The following is a 26,364-nucleotide window of genomic DNA, read 5'->3' as shown; positions in this document are numbered from 1 at the left end:
TTTAATTTGGGCAAAGCCCTAAGTAATACCAGGAAATTACTGTTCCGTGAAAAGGTGCTGCAACACACTAATCAGGAAAGTAGCAGTTATTGTTCTTTTTTTAATGTGAATTTCTAACCACTAACGCAATGTGCAGCTGTGAGAAGATAAACAGGATGCTAGACTGAAGGACAAGCACACGCTTAAAATGCAGCACTACTGTTGATACCAAAAGCATGCCATTACGTCTATCTCTGTATGGTACTGCCTAGATGAGAAAATTAGTGTGGCTAACTATTAGTCACTTCATAATCTGCTTAGTCAAACTAGTCAGCCCAAGAGCCACTGTGAACAACTGCTCTGCACTGAATCCTGTCTTATCTGCTCTAAAATCCTTCACTCATGACACTGTCAAAGGTGTTGTTCTTGAAACAGAAAATTGTGTCAAACTGTTTTAAATTAATAATGCTGGAGTCTACCTTTCACCTTCCCCTAAAATGCAGAAAGTCTAGAGTTCCACATATTTGTAATTATAAAACTGATCACAAACTAGAGAAACAATTAAAATCCATGAACTAATACTACACGGAAAATAAAAATGGTTACTGTTTAAAACTTTCCCCAACATTTTATGCATAAAACAACTCTGAGGGAAGAATGAGAATACATGTAATCTTCATTTTCCCCCCACTGTTATTGTCTACTACCTCCCTCTCCTCTCTAAAATAAACCAGTGCTTCAGCTATAGGCTAGAGAAAACAACTGACAAAAGGAAAGAAATTCTCAGAAAGTGTTAGACACAGCACAGATGCCTGTTTTCCTTTCAGCAGAACCTTGAAAATCTGAGCTTGCTACTGGTACCAATCCTGGCACCCACAGAGCAGCAAGCTGAGAGAAGAATCTCACTCTCACTTTGGCATTCTCAAGACCCCCTATCAGCCATCCACATAAGATATAATTCTGTTCTGCCTCTGCAGCTGAGAAATCCTGAACTAACCTTGGATATCTAAAGTAAAATGTAGTCAGGCTAGTGAAGCATTCCAACAGGAAAAATTACTACAACACATTACTCATTGAAAACATATTAATCCAAACGTTGTTTAAATACCGTATTCCATTTAAAACTTTTTTTTTGTTTCAACTGTGCAAATGGAGTTGCGCAAGAAGCCTGAAGAGACAGGATGCAGCAAGTATCTGTAGTATAATCCCTGAGATACAGCAAAACCAGAGTGACTCACATTGTTCTAGTAAAAGAAACAATCAATTGACAGAATCCATTTCACACACTCAGTCTGAAGCTAAGTTTGGCAGTCTATCAATTGTATAAGTGAAATTTTCATAGCCTTGACATAAATACATCCACTAAAAAGAGACTTTTTATTTGAGAAGCAGCTTTCTTAAATTATATGGGTAACTGAAAAATAAAGCTGTCATTAGAGAAGGTTTTATTAAGTTACAGACTGCCAGAAATAATTGGCTTTTGCAGCAGGAAATCTGGAACAGCTGAACATAGTTCAAAATAATATGGTTATCTAAAGGAATTTATTTTTTTCCTTCCTCTAACAGAAACTTCACATGAAGACTGATGTAGTTCAGCACGTTACATTTTAGCTAACATCTTCTTAAAAATATTTCAAATATACTTATAAACAACATAATACTGTTACATTTACTGGGAAAAAACCTTTCAAAGCAGCTGCTTGGTTCACCTTTAGCTAGATGGTTATCCTGACTACCCATCTGATCAAAAAAAAAGAAAAATTTCTATGCATATAAAAAGCAATGAAGCCTCTAAACTACACATAAGTGTTCCCTGATTTTTTTTTTAGATAGTGACTACATAGACTACAGCTTTGACAGATACTACATATTCTACAGATACTAACGTAGCTTTTAGGATTTGAAAATTAGATCTAAATTCTCGACAGACAATACAACAAGAAGAATGGTCAGGAAACCCAACAGACTAAATGTAAACTCATTCAGTCTCGTCTTCCTGAACATCAAACGCATAAAAATAATCTGAAGGTAACTATGGACTGAACTCTCAGCTCAATGTGTTATACATGACTTCTAGTATTGACAACTTAGAAGTCAGTGTATTCAGCATTTTCATTTAAAACTTTCATTTTCTATGTATGTCCAGGAATGACAATGGCTGCTGAAAGGATAATAGGAGAATCTCCTTGCTATAAAACCTGTAGTGTTTCACAGAAACAACACAGTCTTCCATAGCAACTCTTTCTTACACTTAATGTCATAAAGGAGAAAACCAGAATGAAAGTTCAGATCACCTATAACAGGAAAGAAAATTGAACACTGCTCCCTGGAAGGGACACCAAAATAAGTAACATGTCAACTAAAGCAACTTCTTAATCACAGATGAGAGAAGCAGATAGTTCTAAGTTAATATGAGAATCAACAATAAAATTTGCAGTGCTGGTTCCTCACTTTACCTAAATGACATTCCCTATGAAATGGAAGAAAGGTTACTGTAATGCTTTTGAAGCCAAATAAGAAGTTAATGTAATATAAGTAGCATGGAATTTCTATCTTCATAAAATTTCTCTTGGCGGAGAACAACAAGCAAATAAAACTATTTGTATTGGAATATTTAGCTGCAGAATTGTGAAATACTTTAAAAACAATTCCAAGGGTCTTCGAAGTATTCTTATTTAATATATTGTACATTTGCTTACCTATTCAATGATGGCAGAAGAGAAAGCAATGCCAAAGCAGAAAGTTTTCTTCTTTCTGGCTGAGTGATGTTATCCATCCGATCAACCCACATTTCAATCATGTTACCAAGAATTTGGTCCAACTGCATTGGGAAACACAATGTTCTTTTTCAATTATAAGTACATCAGTGTGTTTAGAAAAGAACTTATTTTAATTTTTCGAGCAAATGAATACATTATTTAGTCTTGGAAAGACACTACACAGTTGTATACCTGGCAGAAGTAATAAGCAACATGTACTTTTTATATTTTCTATGACAATGCTTCTAGGCCCTGAACCCTACATACCATTAGCTGTAACCTAGATGCTTGAAATGTATTTCATTTATGGAGAGGGAACTAATTCAGGACAACAAATTATTCCCTAACAGTCTCATAGAAACAAAGCACATGGACTTATTCTGTTTTATCTACACAGCGACCAATTAAAAAAAAAAAAAAAAAAAGACTGGTAGTTATATGTTTGAAAATTGTATTATACCCCAGAAAAGCAAATTTCACTGAAAGACATAATAGAACACCTGTGGCAAAAGACCCTCAGTGAAACTGAATCACACTGAATTTGATACTCTAGAAATGCTAAGGAGAATCATTAGATCATCCTCCAGGCTGCAAGATCCAACAAGGAAAGAAATTCTCTCCCTACAATTGCATGTGAACTAAGGGGGTTTACATGGCTAATTGTGGGATAAAGCCGGAAGAGAATTTAGGGGCTCTAAAAACATCCCATTAAAATTTTTAAAGTAATTATGGGAACATGTAAGTTGTTACATGGTGTTCAGGGAAAGGAGAGGAGGAGGGAGAAGAGCCCCTTTTCAAGATTAACTGGGCAGGAACAAGCATGGATAATAAGAGGGAAAAGTTTAGTCAGATCAAAAGAAGGCAAGAATACTCTATGTAATACAGCTGAAATACCAAGACACAAAAAACCTGAAAGGACAACAAAGGACAATAAACCTTACCTCCTGACCCAATTCACATGCCATCTGGCTCAAAAGTAATGAAAAAAACCTTGCATTTTGTAGTAGAACTCTACCCATGATCCCCAGATAAGTAGACATCACCACTGGGTACCTCTGAAATGAAAATAAACCAAAACAAAAGGTGCTTAGTGTAAGTAAAAAAAATATTTGACACACACAGCAGCAGTACCTGGAAAATACTTGTATGCATCCCTTATGTCTTTCACGAAATTTTAAATTATAAATTGCAATTTAAGAGCCTCTAGTAACAGAAGACTGAGTGAGCAATCTTTACCAGTTTTCAGTTCTTACAATATGAAAACTAAAGCAATTTCAAAGTCAATTTCATCCAAACAGACTCATCCCTCAACTTGCAGGGTGATTTTACTTTAAATTTCAAAACCTGTATCTTAAGGAACTAACAGTTTATTGTACTGTTAAAACACCACTTTGGAAGTTGATGCTGGTTCCAAGTTACTGCTTACAATTTCAGTAAAATTAAGAACACTTAGTATCTCTGAAGTTTTTACTTTTTTCAGATAGAAGCCACAATACATTTGCCAAAAACTAATCTGCAGGTGTCTCAAAATTAACTGGATAGAGTAATAAGTTCACTAGTTTATTATCTTTGGTTATTTTAAAAGAAGCTATGGATTTTTTCATATTAAATTCAGCACATAACAATATAACCGTATTTTGTGAAATAGCCTACCTGAAAAACAAAATGTCAACATTTACCTGAAAATTCTAACCCAGAGTAATATATTTTGAATGGGGTATAACGAATTTATTAGTCATAAATCAGAAGACATTGTAAAAATCCACTCTCTATCCTTGTGCTTTGAACAGCAAAAAGTACTTTGCTATATAGCATTACTTGCTTAAATTTGGAAATCTTATCCAGCTCAGATACTGGAGCTGCTTCTTGATATTTGAAGGTCTTCAACTGAGAAAAAAGCAAAGATTTTGATCAAAAAAGTAAAAAAACTTTAAGAATTCCACCCACTGATTCCTGCTAGAAACTGAAAGGTTCAACACAGTTAAAGCCTATTTGATTTTACTCATTTGTTGTCTACAAAGAGAGAACATGGAGATGATGTTATGACATGTAAGCCAGCAAAATCCTAAAGACTATCTCACACAACTCATTCAGCTCTTCATATTAGATATATCAGTTAGGAAAAGAAGGTCAAGTTGATCTTCTCCTGGTTCAGTTTGTTTTTCTCTCATCCAGGTACAATTAAAAAGGAATACTATGTGTCTTAAAAAAAAACCCACACAATAAAAAACTCCATCACTGACTAAGGGTTACACTAGGCCTAATGTTATAACTCTTAAAAATGTCAATAGTGAAGAAACAGTGGAACAGCAGAATTAAATTTCTGCTATTTTATTAAAACAAACACTGCATGACAAAACAAGTGCTGGACAGGTTGTTTTTTCTTGTGCTACTGTGTTACCTTTAATGATTTTTAAACTAGATATGAAAAATCTATCTGATGCTCTTAAAACAAGAGAAAATACAACATCAATATGAAAAAGCTGGAGATAATGGAAGGTACTTTCATTTTCCAAATGTTAAGTAGAGAGTAGTTAAAGGAACTCTTACCTCCCCTTCTATAATCCCCCTGAATACTGATGGCAGAAGGGGTTGAAACATTTGAGGACCCAACACAGGGTTGACTTTTAGGACATTTTCTACAACCTTAAGAACAAAAGCAAAAACAAGATCATTAGCAAGGTACATTCATAAACCTTAACCAAAGCTTTAAACCCATGTGAACTGGAGTACACATATAAAGTGCTCAGAGGATGCTTACCATTAAATACCAGCAAATCCCAGATTGCTGAAACTATATTCTAGTAAAATATTCTGCAAACCTGATTTGCATAAATACACCGGGTTAAAGCTGACAGGCCAATGAAACCCACCTAGCCAAGCACCTCATAAGCCTCCCCATGTCCCAGGCAAAGTTGATGAGGTGGTTTGGAAAAAGGGACCTTGTTATGGTTCCAGGAAAAGCAGAGGATTGAGGGGGTTGGTAGGGTGAAGTACCAGCAGTTCAGAGCGTATTTCCATAGCTGTCATGTCATTTTTTGAGAACCTGCTGATTAGGACCTACCAGCTCCTTGCAGGTGTGCTCTCAGAGGTGCTATTCTGGGCACCTTGCTCTGGTTCCCAATGTTTAAAATCTTTACCCATTGTTTTTCAGATCCTTTTCCCCTCATGTGCTCTTCCCTGAAGTAATTTATTTTCCTGCCTTCTTCCATTTTTCTTTGCCCAGATGTTTGTGCTCCACCCTTGTACCAAGAGAGATGGGAAGAGCCTGTGAGAATAATGGGCTGAGGGCTCCTCACTCCTGCTTCCAGGTAGAGAAAGTGATGCCACATGCATGAACACACTGATGTGTTTTCAAGCACATAAAGGTATCATAAATGCACCCCACCTAAACACTCTTAGTCTCCATTTACTTCCACCTCAGAGGAATTTCAACAAGGACCAATTATTCTGTGCTCTTGACCAAATTGTCCTAAATATTTTTTTCTCCATTTTGAACCTTGTTGCCAATAGCTTCATTTAATACTCTATTTCTTGCACTGAGAAAAGTGTTAAGCAGTTGACCTTTCTCAGTGCCTCTCAATTTTGTAGACCTTTAATATACAGAGGTATAAAAAAGGCTTATTATAAACAGAGGTAAACATAACCTCTTCCCTACTCTTTCTGGGTACTGGAAGTTTTGGCCATCTCCCTTGTTCCTTGCACAGTCTTTTTAAACCCTTTATTGTCTGTGTCAAGATAATTAGAAAATCAAGTCACATCAAGACTCAGCAATCTTGCAACAAATTGTCTTATCAGTCCAAATTAGTATTTTTCAACCTTATTAATTTAATTACTGTTCTAATAACCATTTACAATCCACGAAAGCTGTTTGAATGAAACTATTTCAGAGAACATCCCCGGGTGTTTCTGTTTCCAATGCTTATCTAGATTTTGGGGTTTTTTTGTTTCACAAGTCAGCACAGTGAAGCCTGACAAAACTTTTGCTTTTTCTAAAAATATTTACAAGGATGATAGCTCACTTATCCCTCTGGAATCAAGAGGGCATTGCTAGGAAAGTGGTCCAAGTATACTACACAAATCTTGCAGCAAGGCCACACTGGGACCCAAGGGAATAAATTATTCTGTACTAGCAGTATAATTCCATTTTAGAAATTTGATTAAAAGCTGCTGCATAAAACATTTGCTCAACTACAGACTTTAAATAATATCACTGAATAGACTGAAACTGACATTTTAAATTTCAGCTCTTCACAGAAGTAACTATAAACAGGTGAGACTCTGAACTTCACCAGTTGTTTTCTGTCCTGGATTCTGGAACCAGCTGTGAATCCACCAAAGGGACACCTGGGATCCAATTTATATCCCCCATCACATTTACAATTAATTTAATTCAAGTCCAAATTTTCATAAACAACACAGAGCCTCCCGTTAGTGCAACCACTGTTACTAGCAGTACACTACAGCTACTAGTCAGTTACCTTGCAATCATATATTCCAACTTTATTTCCCAAAATTCTTTAAAAGATACATTAAAATCATTGTTATTAACATTTCAAAAGCTTATGAGTTCCACAACATCATTTTAAGGCAGTGTGAAAATATAAATTTCTGGTTCTTTGAAAAACCTTTAGCAACTTCATTTAAGCAGTTATGGCCATTACAACAGCAACTTATGCCAAAGGCAAACAAAGATTGTTTGAACTCTGTGTCTGGTACAAATGGAAGTATGGCACACAAAGGAATTTCATGGAAACCACATACATATGCCATTCAATAAAGATAGGAGAAGTTTGCTCTATACTCACTTCAAGTAAGTAGTTAAACCACCACTGATGTCAGTGTCAAATTCTGCTAAATAAATTGGTTTCTTCTACATGTTCTAAATTCTACTTGAAAACATTACATGTACAAGCTGAGCCTCTGAATATTATTTTCATTATACTCCACCTTTAAAACTTGAACTTGACCTTCAATAGTTATGTCCTTCAAAAGCTCACAAAATGACCGACATAAATCAGCAGCATACATCTGAAACAAAATGAAAACGAAGGTATTATGCAATGCATTTTATATATTGGTATATATTTCAAAACTCAATTCCTTAGGGGTTTACATATGCCTAAAGACCCAGTTTCTCTTCAAAGATTGTATCTGCTAAAATGTTCATCATTCTAAACTAATTAAAATCTAATCTAAGCATTTTGTTCCATTTTTAACATTGCAGGACATCGAAACAATCTCAAAGAATTTTCTAATCAAGGTGTGACAACAAGGCATAATATCTTGTTCAACTCCTGCTAGCATGTATATTCATAATTTTCATCTGGTAGGATAATAACAGTAACTATTATTAGCCAGCATAGGACCATAAAGATATCAAATTATCAATCCACAAAGCATTAATTCTAAATAATATTTCTCAAATCTGAATGTCCACCATTCACCACAAAGAGCTAATATTAAAACAGTATGTTTGTATACACATATATGAATAAGAGTATAAATGTTTGTATGGCATGCTCCAAGATGAGAGAAAAAACAGTTTGCCAGTAAAGACCTGAGGCAGTAGTATGGATCTTTATATAATGGTAACATACCTGCAAAAATTCAGATGAAGATAAGAAAATATAAGCATTGATGATCTTAAAGCAATTTTTGAGATTTTCTGAACTCAGCTCTGGAAGAAACAGAAATCACAATTCAGAATCTGATCATCAAACTGAAGTACAACCAAGATGATTTCCTTCTAAAAGTCTTCTCCTCTCACAGCTTGTAGTGCCAGATGCCAACAAACAGAAAAAAGATCTTAGATCCAGTGCCAATTAGGCTTGCTCTCTCTCTCTCTCCCCAAAGACAATTACTGGCGTGGGATGACAGCTCTCGTGCTCAAATGGAAGCACAAGAAATCCTACAACCTCAAAAGCCAATGGCAACTAAAAACGAAAAACAAGCAAACAAAAGTCAGGTTTTGGATGCAATACTGGGTTAAGGAGATATTAAACACAGAATAAATGAAACGTACTTTAGAGACTTGCAGTTACAGATAAATGGTCTCTCTCACACCGAGTCAGTAAATGCTGAGCAAAAAGAACGAAATAAAGATTGCAGTTCTGCTCTTCTGAACCAGATGCCATATCAAATGGCATTGAGCTGACACACACTGAGCTGTAGGGCATAGCTTGAGTATTTCAATAAAGAAATACAAGCCTAAGAGACAGACACACATGGAGGAAGATTTACAGCAGCAGCTGGAAGAGAGAAAAGAATGATATATCCTCAGGCATTACCTGTAAGACTGTTAAAGGAAAAAAAATCACTCTGGAACATGTATAAGCAGAACTCACAGCAAAACTAAAAGTTTCAAAGTTTCACATGGATGTTGATAATAGTGCAAAAAGTCCACATTGTGTAAAACCAAGGCAAAAGACCAAAGAACCTCAAAGAGATAAATTTCCTTTAAAGCAGTTTGGAAGACAAACTATTATTGGATAAAAGAGTTGGACCTCAGTTCCATCAGCTTTTAAATATCTAATAAAACCATTATGGCGAAGCAACAGGAAAATATTTTTACATTAATTTTAAATAAAATTCCTTCACCAGATGGAACAAGCATCTGGCTAAGACCTCATGTGTCTCCCAAGGCTTAGATGAAAGCAGTCATATGAAAGTGTTGCTTACACCTAGCAATATTTATATATAAAAAGTTCTACCAAAAACAGTTATCGCCATGACTGTGGCTGCTTTTCCATTATAACATCTGTATAGTTCTGGGGAGGTTCAGCAGATTTTCTTTTTTCCCCCCAATCATTAGGCGAATATTGATGCTCTTCCATTGGATAGGGCCATAGGACAGCTTTGCATTCCTGCGTATGTTCATATGTCAGTACTCAGACAGGTCATATCTTGTAAATATTTATTATGAGTATTTTTGTCTCTTGACTTGAAAAGAGATCACCTACCAATCCAAAATGCTCATCAAAAGATTACAAGATAACTATGAGTTTAGTTTAAGTAGCATATTACTAGAGTTACACATTGAGTTCTCCTTAGAGGTCTGCATTTGTGTTTTTCTCTTTACTGGATATAATAATATTTAAAGTTTCAGACACTGAAGCAAGTAGGTAAATTCTAAATAAATGGTCACATAAACATTAATTACTACTAAGTTTTCCATAACTTCCCATTCTGTGATAACCAATAAAAGGTAATAAAATGTGTGTAGCAAAATTGTACTTCAGGTCAAAATGAAAACAGGTAGGACAGATGCGACAGAAATAACTGAACCTCAGTCACTCAAACACAGCTCAATGTTTAGCAAAATTTTCTGGAAAGACCTCATGTTGAACTAACTACATTTAGAAGCTAATTATACATCAATTCTCTTGCCAGGATTTCCTGAATCAAACATTTTTCTGAATTTATTAATGTGCTCCTTTGAATTTTGTTTGGATCAGAGGAGTTAGACCAGTTTCAGTAACCTGGTTTTTGCCAGTACCTTTATAAATACAGCACATGCACATTAAACTTAGTGCTTCTTGGAATAGATATGTCTAGACCATGACCGTATTCCCAACCTGAAATTGTACCAAATTCAACTGTCATTTTAAGCAGCCTCAGTGCAGAAACACTTCCAGCCTCAGACAATTAATGTATTTCTCCATTCCACATTATTCAATACATTGCAAGAGATGTATTAAAGAGACTGTGCAATCCCTCTGCAGGGCAATTACATTTCAACAGAGTTTAAACAGTAGCACCAGTGCTGAACTGAAAACCAAGTATGACTATTATGCTGTGAATATTTATTATACATCAGTGACAGCACCATAATCTTTGAAGGTCGGTCACTTATGCAAGTGAAATCAAGCCTTCATATCAAATGCAAAATTCTGCTTCTAAAGGCAAATCTAATTGACTTGTATAGCTCCTCTAACATCCACTTCCAACAACAGTAGTATAGTGAAATGGGACTAAAAGTTATTTTCATAATGACAATTATATCTGGAAGTGAACAACTACACATTATTTTCAGATTAGTTAAAAAAGGAAAATCAAAAACATATTTACAAATATCTTTCCCCTTCTCAAGTTCAAAAATCTCACATATGAATTCTTCTTCCCCTGCCCTCTGCTCTTCTACTTTGTCCATGTTCACCTCTGACATATTTTCTGAATGACTTACATGCTTATATAGAAGCTAAACACACCAGCAAAATCATTACATTACCTGTATATTACAGTAATTCCATTCAGTAAAAATAAATTCAGAAAACAAAGGTCAGGAGGTTAATACTACTTACATTGTATTTTCAAGAACTAATTTTCTGGAGCATCTTGTTGCTAATTCTCCACCCCACAAGACATAAACATGATAGTTTACCTATACAGAACTTCCCTTTACCTCATCTGTCCTTTGACTTTTACTTTGATGACTTCAGACTGAATTGAAAACCAGTCTTGGAGAGATTATCTTTTTTCCCCTTATCTCAGACACTTAAGGCACACAAGAATTTGCAATTTTGACTTCTCACCTGTTCTGACAGCTACATCACCATGCTAAGAAGGACAGAAGAGTCTGACTTAAAAGTGCTGGAAGTTTCAGCTGAATGCAGCTACTGGTGTACTAGAAAAATTCTGCTAGTTATTCAGATAGTTAGAAAAATTCTGAACAGTTATTTAATTAACTAGCACTATTGATCATCAATGATTAATATGTTTTCTTTTGCAAGATGCTGCACCTTAAACTATACTGTTGCACTTGATTTAAGTGAAGAATCTCTTTTTCAAGTGTCCTGAATGAAGTAGCTCCATGATGGGTAGCAGATGGCAGTATTGTACTGGTTTTCTAACTACCATGTTTTAAAATAAGGTTAGCACTAATCCAAAATACCAGCTCTATTTAAGCATCACAATACCATAGCTATGTCACGTGGAGGCTGTCTTGTGAGATTCTCCTGATGTAAACAGTATTTGTAGGCAAAGAGCATATGAGAATGGTTTCCACTGGAAACCATTCCACCTGGCAAAATGTGCATCATTTGTAGCAATCAAAATTTTTGACAAACATGACACTCAAAAACAGTTTTTCAGAAATATGCTCAGGAAGTGAAGTAGTACAGAAGCCTATAGGATGATTACACATCAGCTGCTGTGTTTCACTCCCAAGCCTGATTAAAAAAAAGTTTGAGATAAGCATGTTTGAAGGCTCGTCCTAAGGAAACCCTACCCAGCTTAACTGTACTACTTACTCTACACCAGCATCACGCAGCTTTCATTTTTCAGAATAAATAATTCCCCTTGAGAATGTATTTTTTTTCCAAAGGAGAGCATCACTATTCTCCAGGATCCATTCATAAAACAAGGAAAACATTATAAGTGTAGAATATTCCAGAGTACCTCTTTTCTAAGAGTATGCCAGGGTTTCCATTTCTACTCATCTCTACTCTCTGAAAAGTATCACATGAGGACTGGGGGGGAAATATCAGTAACAAACAAATAAGCCACAAATACCGAGTACTTCTAAATTTAAGTCAAGCAGATTAGCAGTGTGACAAACCATGAAAATCACAGCCATTCATGCAGTGCAGGTGTCCTGCAGCAGACACCACCTCTGAGTGACACAGAAAAGAAGGCAGAAGGGGAGGTTGCAGTTGTGGATGATCACAACAGTCATCAGGACTCAGCAGACACTGAATTTTAGCAGTAGCTGCAGAGTACTTCACCATAAAGCGACTACTACTGAACAGAGCAGTTTTGTCATTAGAGATCTTGTATACAAGGGGAAATAACAGAAGACATCATAATTCACCTACCTGCCATGACATAACTTTCTATTGACCAGTAGAAATAGAATAAAATATTAAGTCCTGAAAACAATTATCAATTAAAAAGCTAACTTCTGTAATTCTGTGAACACATTTCTCTTAAAAAATGGAACCATTTTCTGCAGTAGTGTTGAAACCTCAAAAGCACAGCTAAAGATCTAAACACAAACATATTAACAAAAAATTAAACCACTGAATTTTTATACTCCCTTTAATTATGAAGCAAAAGTACTTGAAATATCAGTATTTCCTAAGCATTGAATCCTATTTCTCATTACTAAGTTTGTATTTTGCCAGCACTGCATTTCAGTGCTTGACCCAAGTGTTTATAGACATATCTAGGTAGTTTGAAAACATCCTACATTGCTATTAACTGGATAAGGGAAAAGCTAATAACTTTACTCTGGTTGCAAGCAGAACATGCAAGTATTCCAGAGAATCAGTATCAATAACACTTGGCACATTTGGTGCTCAATTTCAGAAACTTCTTAAAATAACCTCTGAAATTATAAACTTTCTCTGAAATCTATCTTATCTCTCATGTACAGCAGCTCCAATTTATTAAAAAAGAAAGGTATGTAGATCATAGGTGTTATAAAATATGAGATCATAAGTAAGACAACAAAAACCTATTCCTCAATTTTTGTTACAATTCTGCAAGCTCCCTTAGTACTTGCAACCACACAAGCATTGCTTAGTGCATGAACAACAAGTAGCACGGAAAAACCCTGAAATTTTATTAGTAAAAGACTTACCAAGAAGGGCAGACATATTCTGAAATATTCTCAGGAGTTCTGGTGTAAGACATGGACTATTCTCCAATGTCACTAACCTAAGAACAGATCAAACAAAATGTTTAAGATGATGTATAAGTAACATTGAACAATCACTTTGACAGATGTAAATATTTTAACTTTGAGTAACCATCTATGTTATCAACAATGTGTAACAATTATCCTAGAGCGTACTTCAAGCAGAGCAATAGTCCTCTGCCAAGGTAGGAAAACAAAGAACAACATCATACTATGTTTTTATGAAGACAGCATAAGCGCTGAAATGCAACAGTGAGAATGTCTAAGTAGCCAGTCAAGGAACTTGGAGAAGGTGGGTAGAGAGGGATATCTACAGTGCAAGGACAACACACGCTGTGTTCTAAACCTCAGAGGAGAAGCTGTGACAGACCAGCTCACTCGTTTATATTTTTTTTTTTAAGTCTGAAATGAGGCATTATCTTACATTGTTTATAACAATTTTAAATTCCTGACATTTGAAAACAATAGTTATAAATTAAACTTGCATTTAAAGCCGCAGCAACAAACTCCATTTTCTCCTAGATCTTCAGCATGGGATTACCACATTTAAGTAACGTCTGGTTATGTGAAATATCTTAGTTATCTTCCTGCTCTTGGTTCAAGAAGTCCTCAAAGTCCTAATTGTCTCTGCCAGCTCCCCAGATTTCTCTGATGCTGTGAGACATCTTAGAATATCATTCTTCTGCACCGACATCAGAAGAGCAACCTCAAGATCAGTATCGTTAAGAAGATATAAAAGTTCTGTACTGATACAGGTAAAAGGCGCCAGTTCTATATTTTGAGACACTCTTGCACCTTTACTTGCTGCCACCAGTATTATAAATCTCAATTTTGCTGTGTATATAGAACAGAGCATTTGTAGGCTCTATGTAATTTAAATTCTCATTTATAATTTAGATCAAAGGAATTGCTCACAATTTCAAGACAAACCCTATGTATTCCTATTCTTCAGAATTTGGTCTCCTCTTACAGCATCAGCTGCATCAGAAACAAATAAATCAGGCTCTTGGCAAACTGCGCACAGTGTCACTTGAGTCACCAGACAGTCTGAGATACAGAAAGTAACTTCCACATTTTATCTTGTAATTATGACATCTCTTCCTGCAGCCAGCTCTGATCCACTGGCTCGCTGTTCTCCCTAAGTCAAGCACACCAAATTGTTAAATTAGCTCACAGTGTGAGTCTAGAGTGTGAGTGAGTCTCACACATAGTGAGTCTAGACTTTTTGTCTTGCTACAGAACGGTATCTTCAGTATCAACTGCCTGAAAATGAATAAAAGACAAAACACAACTAAAAATAGTTGTATTAGAGTATATAAATTTCCCAACCTCCTCTCCTCTGAGAAAAGGTATGATATAGGAGATGTCAAGGTAAGGTAACAAGAACATATCAAATTTAATAGTCAAAGCTTTTTACAACTGTTTTTTCTCCTGGGAATACAAAAATAAAGAAAACATTCCTACCACAGCTCTAAACCATCTTCCAGAAGATAGACATGTGGAGGCTGAGAAACATCTGTACTTAGTTGGATAACTGGAAGTAGAAAAGGGTAGAGATTTTTGCTGTCTGCTCCCAGTCCCTAAAAAAGTAAGTAATGTAAAGTAAGTAAGTAAGAAATGTAAAATATGTCAAAAACCTTAAATCGAGCATTTCAAAAATAGCATGGAAAATATCTACACTGCTGTTACATCAACATGTAAACATGCATTCAAGAAATCAAAGGTGGAACTTGCTTCCATTTCACATAACAATAAAACAGCCCAATATTCCTGAGCTATCTCTCAACATGTCTTGAGAACTTTTGTTTTTTTAAACAATCCAGTTACCAATAGCCTGCAAAAAGAAAATATAAAGAAAATACATTCCTAAAAACATTCACTGGTCATTCTCTTTCTTGGAGAGGTCAATAGTTTAACAAATACCAGACAACTAAAAGCTGAATGTTTTACAGGTCACGAAAAAAATTACTCTTTGGTTCTCATAATTTACAAAAACATGTGCCATATTCTAATGGGTTTATTTTTATAGCTACCCAAAGATTCACAGGCCGATGACAATGATTCGGTTTTTAAATGATTCAAGAGACTTTTGAACCATAAAGAGTAAACTGGGAACAACTGCCAATTACTGAACAGCATTACAGAGTACCATAATATTACTACTCAAGAGAGCTGAGGCTAGTGGAAAGCTGAGCTTGCATAATTCCTGTATTTTGATAATGGAAAAGTTCAAAATATTTGGTACTTTTAAGTTGCAGCTTCTTTGTGTATTTATCTACTTACTTAAACAAACATGCCTTAAAAGAAAAAGAATTTTCTACAAATCTGTATCATCTTTTTGTGGCTACCTACACCAAGAAATACACCTTTTGTAAAAAAACCCCTCAAATTATAGTCTCCACAGGGGACTAAAAAAGTATTTCCACAGTTTGTTTATGGTAAAAATCTATTTTCTCTTCCTTTAAAGTTACACCACTTTGGAAAGAACCTTTCTTTCTCCTTTCATAATATTTCCCTTTCACTTTCTCTCCACAGTTAACCTCTGCAATACCATCCTATTAAGTCATGCATTTCCACAGGTTCAAGACTGCACATTAAGTCTGTTCCTGTACAGACACTGTCATAGGAGACTTCTCTTGCTCTCTGCTAGTCCTACCACATTTTCTTTGAGACACAGCAGGGGTTGGAGAAGGTAGTGTGGTATATAGTCTGTATTAAAGAAGTATCCAATAGCACAGATTCTGCAGGCAATATAACCACGTGCTGTTTTATCATCAAAAAACAACTGTAGGAAGTACTGACAATGTTTATGTGACTCAGATTCCTTACCTGGACGAGATGGATTAGGGTGGTTAGAATGGCACATCGTAGCATATTGTGCTCCTCACTCTGCTTCCATAGCAGTGGTAAATACTGAACTAAACATCCCACATATGGTCGTATCTGAAGTTCAGAACACAAACTGGTTTCTTAATATGTGAAACAAGACTAATAACTTATCCAAAGCATAGCTTCTGAAAAATATAGGAGCTGATTTTGTCTCAGTAAAAACACAGAGTTTGCTTAAATCTTTTTATAACACTGTATTCTTCATCTGTGGCTAAAGTAACTTCTGACTGCAGAGTAGTCTCAAACAAACATATTACTTATGGTGATATTTGTGCACAGCAAGCAAGCTTATGTAGTAAATAGGACACAAGAAGTACATAAAGCTTGATACACAGAGGTATTTTCATATTAGTATATTGTTAACTTTGACAGGATTCCTAAACAGCATTCTTTAAAACCAGAAACAGTCCTAGTAAAAAAAAACAACAAAACAAACAACAAAAAACACAAACAATGGAATAACCTCTGGAGTCACTGAGCAGAAGTTAGACTGCGTAACTTTGAGAGATTTGTCCTAGCTTGTATTATTTTCTATTATGGTCTTCAATACTAAAAGGTTAATCTATTTGTCTTTGAAAGTATTTAATTAGGAATTAACCTAAACATATTCAAGGGTTTTTTTCTCAACTTGTTTTTAATGCTGCATCTCTAAACTGCAGGGAAATCTGCTGTCATGTTGACTTTTTCTTCAAGGGACAATTATGAAAGCTTCATCCGGCTCTCAGACAGGATTACTCATAGAAAGACGAGATAAACTCAAAGACATGCATTATCTCTGTCCTTAATACAGTAATGCTGAAAAAAAATCCCAAACCATACCCACCACAATGGAACCTGAGACAAAAGGAGCCAACTATTCATTGCTTAATTCTGCAAAACCATCTTCTAATTCTTCATGTAAAAGCTGAAGCACATAATTTAACACTAAAGTACTGAGAATCATAATGTGTATTTGAAACCTGTCATGCAGTTAAGGAAAGTAGAGGCAATGCTGACCCATATCAATATCAACAAGAAATTACAAATTTAACTGCACACTCCCTACGAGTGCAAAGCATTTTTCCCCAAAAATGCCTTTTTTAATATGTAATATAGATTAAAATATTTGCTTAGATATAAGAAAATTAGAATAAATCAGAAATAAATAGATCACAAATAAAAAGAATAAAATTGCAAGAAATGCCACAAGATGCAAAACTCCTTCAATACTCTAAAAGCTGATTAAATACAAAAAATACATTACTTGCATAACTTGAGGAAATTAAGTTAACATTTTACACAAAAGATAAATGAGAATTGAGAAGAGGACCAAGTAATGCCAACAGTGCAGGCATCTCTGACAACAACAACCAGTCTATTAATTGATGACATTTTCCTTCCACAACAAGTCCTCCTCCATGTTCTTAGGATAAAGCTAAAACTGAAACATATATTAAAAAATACCTGCATATTGACTCTTTCAATCACACAGGACAGAACATGAAGAACATGCATTTTGGTGTCACATTGAGTTACTTCCTGAAGTAGCTGAAAGAGCAGTGTAAACATGGACTCCAGGTACTAAAAGAAAAATAAAGAACCACAGATCAGACTATCAAAAATATAACTGGTCACATGAACTGGTAATTTTCCCATATGCTTAAAACTCTAACATGTAAACTTTGAAAACCCTTAAAAAGTGTGGAAAAATATTACTCTTTCACTTGCAAGAAAGCACACTACCCAATCCCTGACTAAGCAAGGTAAAAAAATTCAGATCTACCCCTACATACCAGTTCAAACATGAATGGTTTGAACGTATACCATTTCACATTTTGATAAGTGTAAATGTGATTTCACAGGTAAAACAGGCTGTCTCTCCAGAAGGAGCATTTTATTAGAGTCAAACCAAAAGTAATCTTCCAGCTTTTGGGCCAGTAAATAAAAGTTAAATATTGAACCAAAAAAGAAAACTTAGAAAATTCCAGTGTTTACAGTCTAGAGGCACTCTGCATTTTGGTTTATTTGTTCTCAAGAGAGTTAAGATTAACATGGAAGTCAAAATGAAATGAGGAAAAACATCTGCTAGATTTGAATGACCAAAATAAAACTTTGGCATACTTATCCCATTCCACTTTTTACTAACTGACAACAGTAATGACTATGGTAAAGAACACAACCACAGGAGAACTAGAAAGTGGTGCCTTTTAAAGGCACTACTGTAACCACACACTTGTATTTAATATTTTTAAGAAGCAGGAGGTAAAAAAGTACTGCGTGAAGCAAGCATGTAGAAGAGCCACAGAGTTGTGTAGATGTATTTCTTAGATACAATTTTAATATATTCTTATCATAAAGAAACGTACTATCTGGCAACACTTGGTATATAAAGCACTAAACACACTGCTATAAAGTTGTAATAGCATAATACTAAAATCTACACATTAGCAACTTTAACAGCAACAGTATGAGTATATATTTGGGTCTGTGAAGACTGAACATACAATACAAACATGCACACACATCAATTATTAAATAACACAGTTCAAAATAAAATTGGAAAATATATTTTCCTGCTTTTCTCTATGTATTTCTCTATGTATTCATACTCTTCAGAATATGTAAATGCTCTTACCGGTAAGAACTGGTCAGTTCTGAACTCAAAGTCATCTACAGGTAAACAAACATTAAGGAAAAATAATACAGACTAAAGACAGATACCAAGACTCAAATGAGCAAATATTTCATGGATACTCAAAAAATATAATGTGAAGAATTTGGTAGTAAGCTTAAAATTGATTGTTTTCCAGTAATTCAGAATTAAGAACTAATCAAACAGCTTGGCAAATAAGGATATTTAACTTCAGTGTCGTAGCTGTCTCAATACGGACCTAAAAGACAAAAGTCAAGAAGCATCATACATACGTCCATTAAACATTTTGATTACCCAGAGAGTACCTGACAATATCAAATCACTTTATGTTTTAGAAATTGAATCACTCTGTGTTTTATCATCCTCTAAGAAATGTAGTCAGTTCATTTTCATTCACTTTCATTTGAGTATCCTTTACATTTTATTTGTCATTGCTCAAGTGGTAGAAATTGAAAAAACTACTCAGGCAAAACTTTCAAGGACAAGACGTAATTAAACAAGAAGATAACTACTCAGACTGTGATAAAAACTCTTGCAATAGAGGAGGAATTTTACATGGAATTATCTCACAGCTTGCTGTCAACCAAGAAGCACAGAAACTAATGAACTTAACAAGTTAGACTGTTCTTCCTGTAGATGCTTAGAAATGCCTTGGAAAGCATTACATAAAAACAGCTGACACAAACACACTCCAGTCTGCTAAAGCTGTCTTTAGGAATCACAGAAATTATAATTATGACTGGCAATTGCTACTTTAAATGTATTTACCAAACTAGCAAAGTTTATTTATTGGTTGTTGGGGTTTTTTTGTGGGCTGGTAGCCCAGTTTGTTTAAAAACAAAAACAAAATAAACGATGGCAAAACCAGCATCTCAACTTCATCTCACCTGCTGGTAAACTGAAGTTGTAGCTTAAAACTACAGATTTGTACTTAACAGTTTAGCAAACAATGCCATTTATCATATCCTGTTAGCAGGTATCTTTAAAGCCTAAATAACCATAAAATCACAGAATCATTATGGATGTAAAAGACCTGTAAGATCATCTAGCCCAACCACCAAACCAGCACCACCATCAATAAACCATATTCCCAGCTGCCATATCCACACATTATTGAACATTTCCAGGTGACTCCACCTGTTCCAATGCTTGACAACTCTTTCAGTGAAGAAATTTTTCCTTATGTCCAACCTGGACCTCACTTAGTGCAGCTCAAGGCAAATTCTTCTTGCCCTGTCACCAGTTGCCTGGGAGAAGAGACCGACACACCTGGCCACAAGCTCCTTCTTATCCCCGGGATGAGGTCATCCCTGAGCCTCCTTGTCTCACACCCCTAAATCTCTCAAGCACTCCTCACAGCACTTGTGCCCCAGACCCTGCCCCAGCTCCATTGCCCTTCTCTGGACTCTCTCCAGCCCCTCAGGGCCTTTCCTGCAGTGAGGGCCCAGCCCTGGGCACAGCACTGGAGGTGCGGCCTCAGCAGGGCCCAGCACAGGGGGACAATCCCTGCCCTGGCCCTGCTGGCCACAGCATTGCTGATCCAGGCCAGGATGCCATTGGCCTTCTTGGCCCCCTGGGCACAGCCTGGCTCATGTTCAGCTGCTGTCACCAGCACCCCCAGCTCCTTTCCAGTCACTCTGCCCCAGCCTGGGGAGCTACCTGGGGTTGTTGTGACCCAAGGGCAGGACCCAGTACTGGGCCTTGTTGAGCCTCACACCATTGGCCTCAGCCATGATGCAGCCTGCCCAGATCCCTCTGCAGAGCCTCCCTGCCCTCCAGCAGATCAGCACTTCCACACAGCTTGGTGTGATCTGCAAACTCACTTCATCAATGCTGTATACTAAAGGTACTAGTCAAAGAATAACTCCGTTCTAGCTACATTAGTTTATAAATCACTGTAAGACATTTCATCATTTTATTCCTATAAAACAAAAAGATTGTTTCTTTTGGAATTAATTTTCCCACCAAGTCATCACTTATTGAACATTCAGGCCTCATTTAATGTATTTGACATTACTGTTCAGTATCTCCACAATTAAACATCAGCACATCTTCTCAATTATTTACCTTCTGCAAGACACAACAGACTTTAAAGGCATGACATCATGAAATTCTCTATCAAGTGTACACAAAGTGAAGTATTTCTGTTTCATCTGTGATTACAACAAATGTGTAGTCCAAAAGATTAGCTATTTAGGCTTACCACCAAGTCACGGTCTTGAAGCAAGTTACGAATTGCTTCATACAAAACAGGTCTCAAGTCTGATTTGAATTTTACAGAAATCCACTGTCCAATCAGCCATATTACTCGTCGGCGTATTGGTTTATACCTTTAAAAGTAGGAGGAAAAAAATTGCACTTGTTAACTCATTACACTAGTTGTTATAGAGTACTCTGATGAAAAAGAAATCCAAGAATCATGATGAAAATGTTATTGCCCAAAACAATTAAAAGACTTAGTTGTTCAGTATCAACTTCAGTGCAAAAACTGAACTCTCCATTAAAATTCTTCACAAAAAGGCTCAGGAAACACCAGCTTAGTCTGAAAAAGATAATTTTCATCCTAAATGACTAAATCTTGAATGTTTCTCCCTAGGGATGCAGTTCATTCTACATGCAGCACACCAATTAAAAAAATAAAAATAAATGTACACTTATTACTGCAGTCATGGTATCTACTGCTTTCACTACAGTTCCCAGCAATTCCCTTGATATCCTCTTTATGCTCAAAAATTTTAAGTCAGATACAATTTAAAAATGCAAACTTCAGGACTGCACTACAGCAACTGTCAGAGTAGTTCACTTCATCAGTCTAAAACCATTCTAAGAACAGACATTACCTAATCTTGCACTAGTGCCACAACAAGGGCACAAATCAAACAGCTTTAGAGTTGATGGGAAGAACAAACCAGAACAATGATAGAGAAAAGCATTTCACAGAGCTAATATTTTTCTCCAGTGATGGAATAACTCATAATTATATGTTTAACTTACAGATGTATGAAGAAAGACAAACCATATTTAGAGAATTTTAACTAATATATGATTATGATAAATGTGGTTTTCCCAGGAAGAATTACTCCCCTGTAAGCCATCAAAAAGACATTTAAACTGAAGTTATTGAGGTTTCTCTACCTTTAGTAAGTGTGTTTTATTAAGCATTCCCATAACTATAAGACTATAAACAAAAAACATCTTCAGAGAACATGAAAGTTGTGGAAATGGCATATATAAAGTAATTCATTAGACTGGAACACATATCTAACGTGGAGTAACAGTCCAGTGTTGCTTCATGTTTACTGAGTGGCAGTGAAGCATAAATAACACATACCGAAGCATGACTTACACAAAAGATTGCCTTATTAATGCACCCTTAGTTTTGTTCAAGAAGCTGTGATGATACAACTTTTTTTACTCTTAGAAGGCCCATATCTGACACCTAATCTTGCAAACATCAGAGTATTTTAAAAACTAAGTGATTTTATTGAGATTTTTATATATATCTGTATTTTTTTTAATATATAGACCAATATCACAAAGAAAAGTTTTAAATTACGTGATCTAAGTACATAACTGAGTGCTGACAACAAAGATTTTCAGGTCTGGTCGTGGGTATTATATGTTTAATACATATATCCTACCTCTGCATCTCTATATTATTTCTCTCTCTCTACATGGTAGAGAAAATACAACATGTTTTTGAGATTTTTTTGGGGTAGGTGTGTGTTTGGGTTTTGTCTGGGTTGAGTTTTGTTTGGGTTTTTTTGGAGGTTTTTTGTGGGTTTGTTTTTTAATACTGAAGTTTCTCATAGGTGCTCATTTTTGAGGGCCTATTTTTTCTACATTCACTATTTCTGGGAAAAGCTTAGCTGTTTTTTTAGCTTTTTTTTCAGAAGATTAGCTTTTACAAAAAGAGCACACAGTGACTGAATATAGGTCCACCACTAAGCCTGGTGGACCTAAAGCTCACATAGGAAAACTGATCATATTCCAAAATAAGGCCATCTCTGCTGCATTAGTCATAGGACAGTATCTTTAAGCAGTCTGGACTGCATCAGGTTGTCCAAGTCAGAAGTACTTTACTTTCTCTCTCAGGAGGAAATACTGCTTTACAAGTGAGTAATTGCAACAAAAAAATGTATTCAGTAACATACTTTCATGTTATGAAAAAGTTTCTCATTAATCAGTACAAAGCATCATTGCAAGTGATAAATCTGGCAGTGCACTATTTCTAAAAATCTTTTAGAACTTTTTTTTTAATTCCATATTTCTTCTATTACTGTGGTCATGGTTGATGGGCTTACTATCAAGGGGTAATGAAACATTCAGAGAAAACAGAACATTGCAAACACCACGATCACTGCTGACAACACATAGGTTTGTGTTTCCAAACATCAACCAGTTCTGAACAAGCACACAAGAAACCATGGGACATTCTGTGGGACAGCAGAGGATGCTCTCCAACCCACTCTATCTGAACTGCATATGTATTCCCAAAGCTGCTGTTGAAGCAGTACTCCATTGAACCCACAAACACTGCCTTCCCTTATTGCCATGGTGGTCTCCTATGACGAAGGCAGTAAAAGCAGTTAAAGTAAACAGGGTTTCAAAATTCCAGACAACTTCTACTGCAAGCTTTTGTCCCCACAGGAACTTACTTCATTCTGGGATATCTCAAATGCCAACCAAATGATTAAATCAGGTGTCTTCCTGACTGTATACAACTGTATCAACAACAAAAAGCTTATCAGTTTCACTTATGCTAGATGGGTGAATACCATAAAAATGCCATAGCCAGCACGGGCTTCTAAGATCATGGCAGCTTTATTTGGAGACTGCTGCTGGAGGAGCACAACAGCAAATGAACTATCTCACACAAGATCTCCCATTTTTCCTGCTCTTCTGACATTTAGCCTAATCATTAGAGTACTTGGCAATTTGAAATTAGTAAGTAAATCTTAGTAAAAAAACCCAGTCTAATGAGAAGAAGAATAAAAGCATGAGGAGACAGCAAGTAAACAACTGTGGCAATCATTCTTCAACACTAACAAAAAGTTATACATCCAAAAATAAGTAATTAATTGTTTCAAAGTTTACTGCAGTAGAAAAAAGCAATTTAAGTTCCACTCTACAGGAAACTGAACTCTCTTTGTTAACAGAGCATTTAGAAATAAAAAAGCCAACTAGCGACTCATTATGGAAAATCATTTACAATTTATAGTAGCTCCTAAGGGTATAAGGAAACAAATTAGTTTATGTTTAACATAAAATTTGCCACTGGTAAGATGAATTGCAAATGTAGAAGAAAAACATAGTAACAGTCTTCAAAGGACATTCAGGTCACTGCTGATGACTGTGCTGAGAAAAATAGGACATACTTATTTAGAGTCAACGGCTGATTTGAACTTGTCTGATAAGGATTAGCATGCACAATAGTGGTCACTGTCCTTCCCCTAGGGAGTGAGCTTCAGGGAAAGGGAGGAACAGTGTCTTCCAGATAGTTACAAAGAGTGACAGCTCAGTCTGTACTGAGATGACAAAACGATCTTTCAAAATACCCCATGACATCCACTGAACAATAGAGGTACTGCTGTGAAGGCCATCCAAGTGAGGGTGACCTTGGTGAGAAGGAAACACCACAGCAGATGGACTGCATAAAACTCTTCATGCAGAAGAAGGTGCAATCATCCACACTTTACAACACAACCCAAACCATTATTTCCCCTCTTTATTGCAGCAAAATTAACTGATCAGAATTACAGAGGGCTTGTATTTAAACTTAAAGAGAACAACAAATCACTATCTTGGCTAAACTACCATTTTACAGGGATGATTTCCACAGACTTCATTTGAACTCTGCTGCCTAGAAGTCTCTGGAGGCCTAAATATCATTTTTTAAACAAGCAAAGGTGGTTATCCTGAGAAGGTTAGTCAACTCTAATGTATGCAAGAAGACAGACAATGTACTTCTACAGAACCCTGAAATGTTCACCACACAGTAATTTAAATAAGAACTATCAAGAACACTGTCACTTCTGTGACTGCTATCAGTTATCTGCAAGCATTTCATACCTCTCCTCATTTAGTGGATATGTTTCAAGCTGAGTATTTTGCAGCTTGGCAATTTTTAGGCATTACATCTTATGAACTTGTGTCAATCGTCTATATTTAAATGATGAAGGCATAACAAATCAAAGTGTTTACCTGTCATGAGAAACCTGTAGTTCTGCTAACAGTTGATTTTTAAACCATAGATCAAAATCCACACTATCAAATAGTTCATAGGCAGCCAGTCCAACCGCATTATACACTGGGGAAAAATGATAGTTATGCATATTGTTTACTTCAATGTTAACTTTTTAATATTGAATAATCAGATTAATATTCAAACCACATTTTCATAACCTGAACATAATAAAGAAAACAAAACTAAAGCCTATCTTTCTAAACAAAGTTTTATCAGATCATGATGAAAGGAACTCTGGTGCAAATTATTAGTAAAAGAAAGACACTACAGAAGAAAGGTTAGATTCTAAAAAAAATAGAAGTCAAAAGAACAATGAGGATCTTATTCTATCATCAAGGACAGTTCCATAAGAAACAATTATTTTCTTTTGCCATAAAATCTCCTCACTTGTAAAATGTACAGAGTATCTCTATTTTCTTCAGAAAATACTGAAGGTCATTTACTTGGCACAGCAGAAAGAACAGGACAGTAAAGGAGATTGCTTATTTCAGAAAAAAGCCAAAAAGCACTGTATTTTTACATAAACATTTTCAAAAGTGAAAACCAACATCAATGAAAGGAGAATTAGTATTTAGGTCCCACTTTCCAAATTATTTTAAAAAAATCTTGCAAATTCTTCATGCATTTTTTAAGAAGTAAAACACACAAACGAAAGTGGCTCTGTTACTTCAAAGATAAAGTAAAATTTAATTTACCAGCATCTTTAATCAGTATAGCATTGGTATTTTCCACGTTGGTAGATCCTACAAGCCAAAGTTAAAATAAATAAAGTGTCACTAAAACAAGGAATGCAAGCAACTTGGCACTTCAGTTTTGATACTCTGTTCAGTGACTATATCAAAATCAAATTTCTGCTTTCACACCCTATTTTTGACTTACTTCTCTGGAGACAAACTTACTTCTTTGGAGACAAACATTTTTAATAACACAACATACATATAAGCCAGAAGGGAGTATTTTAAATGAAAAGACTCAAAACCTGCAAATTGCAGACAACCGTCAATTACATAGTACCACGTCCAAAAGGGTCATAGACCTAGCTCCCTGATTTTTTATATATGTGTGCTTAAAACCAAATATTTTCTGAAGGCATCCCAAAACCTACGCACAAAGTACTTTATGAACAGATTTTGTGAAGGCAGAAAAAACACTCAGAAAATGATTATTTATTTTATTTTAGTAGAATGTAACGATCCTTTCTGATAAGCTCAAATACAAA

At 35.6% G+C, this 26,364-nt stretch overlaps 1 protein-coding gene across 3 annotated transcripts in view; it reads right to left on the bottom strand.

Annotated features, from left to right (window-relative positions):
* Positions 1-26,364, bottom strand: part of IPO11 (importin 11) — an 82,102-nt gene that overhangs the window by 27,180 nt on the left and 28,558 nt on the right. For all 3 annotated transcript variants that reach the window (XM_064735776.1, XM_064735777.1, XM_064735778.1), the window contains 14 exons: positions 25,841-25,888; positions 25,103-25,208; positions 21,102-21,228; positions 19,103-19,136; positions 18,881-18,921; positions 17,710-17,826; positions 16,207-16,320; positions 14,842-14,957; positions 13,321-13,397; positions 8,339-8,418; positions 7,689-7,769; positions 5,289-5,384; positions 3,680-3,793; positions 2,679-2,800 (listed from right to left, as the gene is read on the bottom strand). In XM_064735776.1, coding sequence (XP_064591846.1) covers positions 2,679-2,800; positions 3,680-3,793; positions 5,289-5,384; positions 7,689-7,769; positions 8,339-8,418; positions 13,321-13,397; positions 14,842-14,957; positions 16,207-16,320; positions 17,710-17,826; positions 18,881-18,921; positions 19,103-19,136; positions 21,102-21,228; positions 25,103-25,208; positions 25,841-25,888 — 1,273 coding nt within the window. The remainder of the gene's footprint in view (positions 1-2,678; positions 2,801-3,679; positions 3,794-5,288; positions 5,385-7,688; positions 7,770-8,338; positions 8,419-13,320; positions 13,398-14,841; positions 14,958-16,206; positions 16,321-17,709; positions 17,827-18,880; positions 18,922-19,102; positions 19,137-21,101; positions 21,229-25,102; positions 25,209-25,840; positions 25,889-26,364) is intronic.

Source organism: Zonotrichia leucophrys, chromosome Z (genome assembly GCF_028769735.1).
Source record: "Zonotrichia leucophrys gambelii isolate GWCS_2022_RI chromosome Z, RI_Zleu_2.0, whole genome shotgun sequence".
Classification (NCBI taxonomy): domain Eukaryota; kingdom Metazoa; phylum Chordata; class Aves; order Passeriformes; family Passerellidae; genus Zonotrichia; species Zonotrichia leucophrys.
This window is presented reverse-complemented; position numbering and strand designations above follow the sequence as displayed.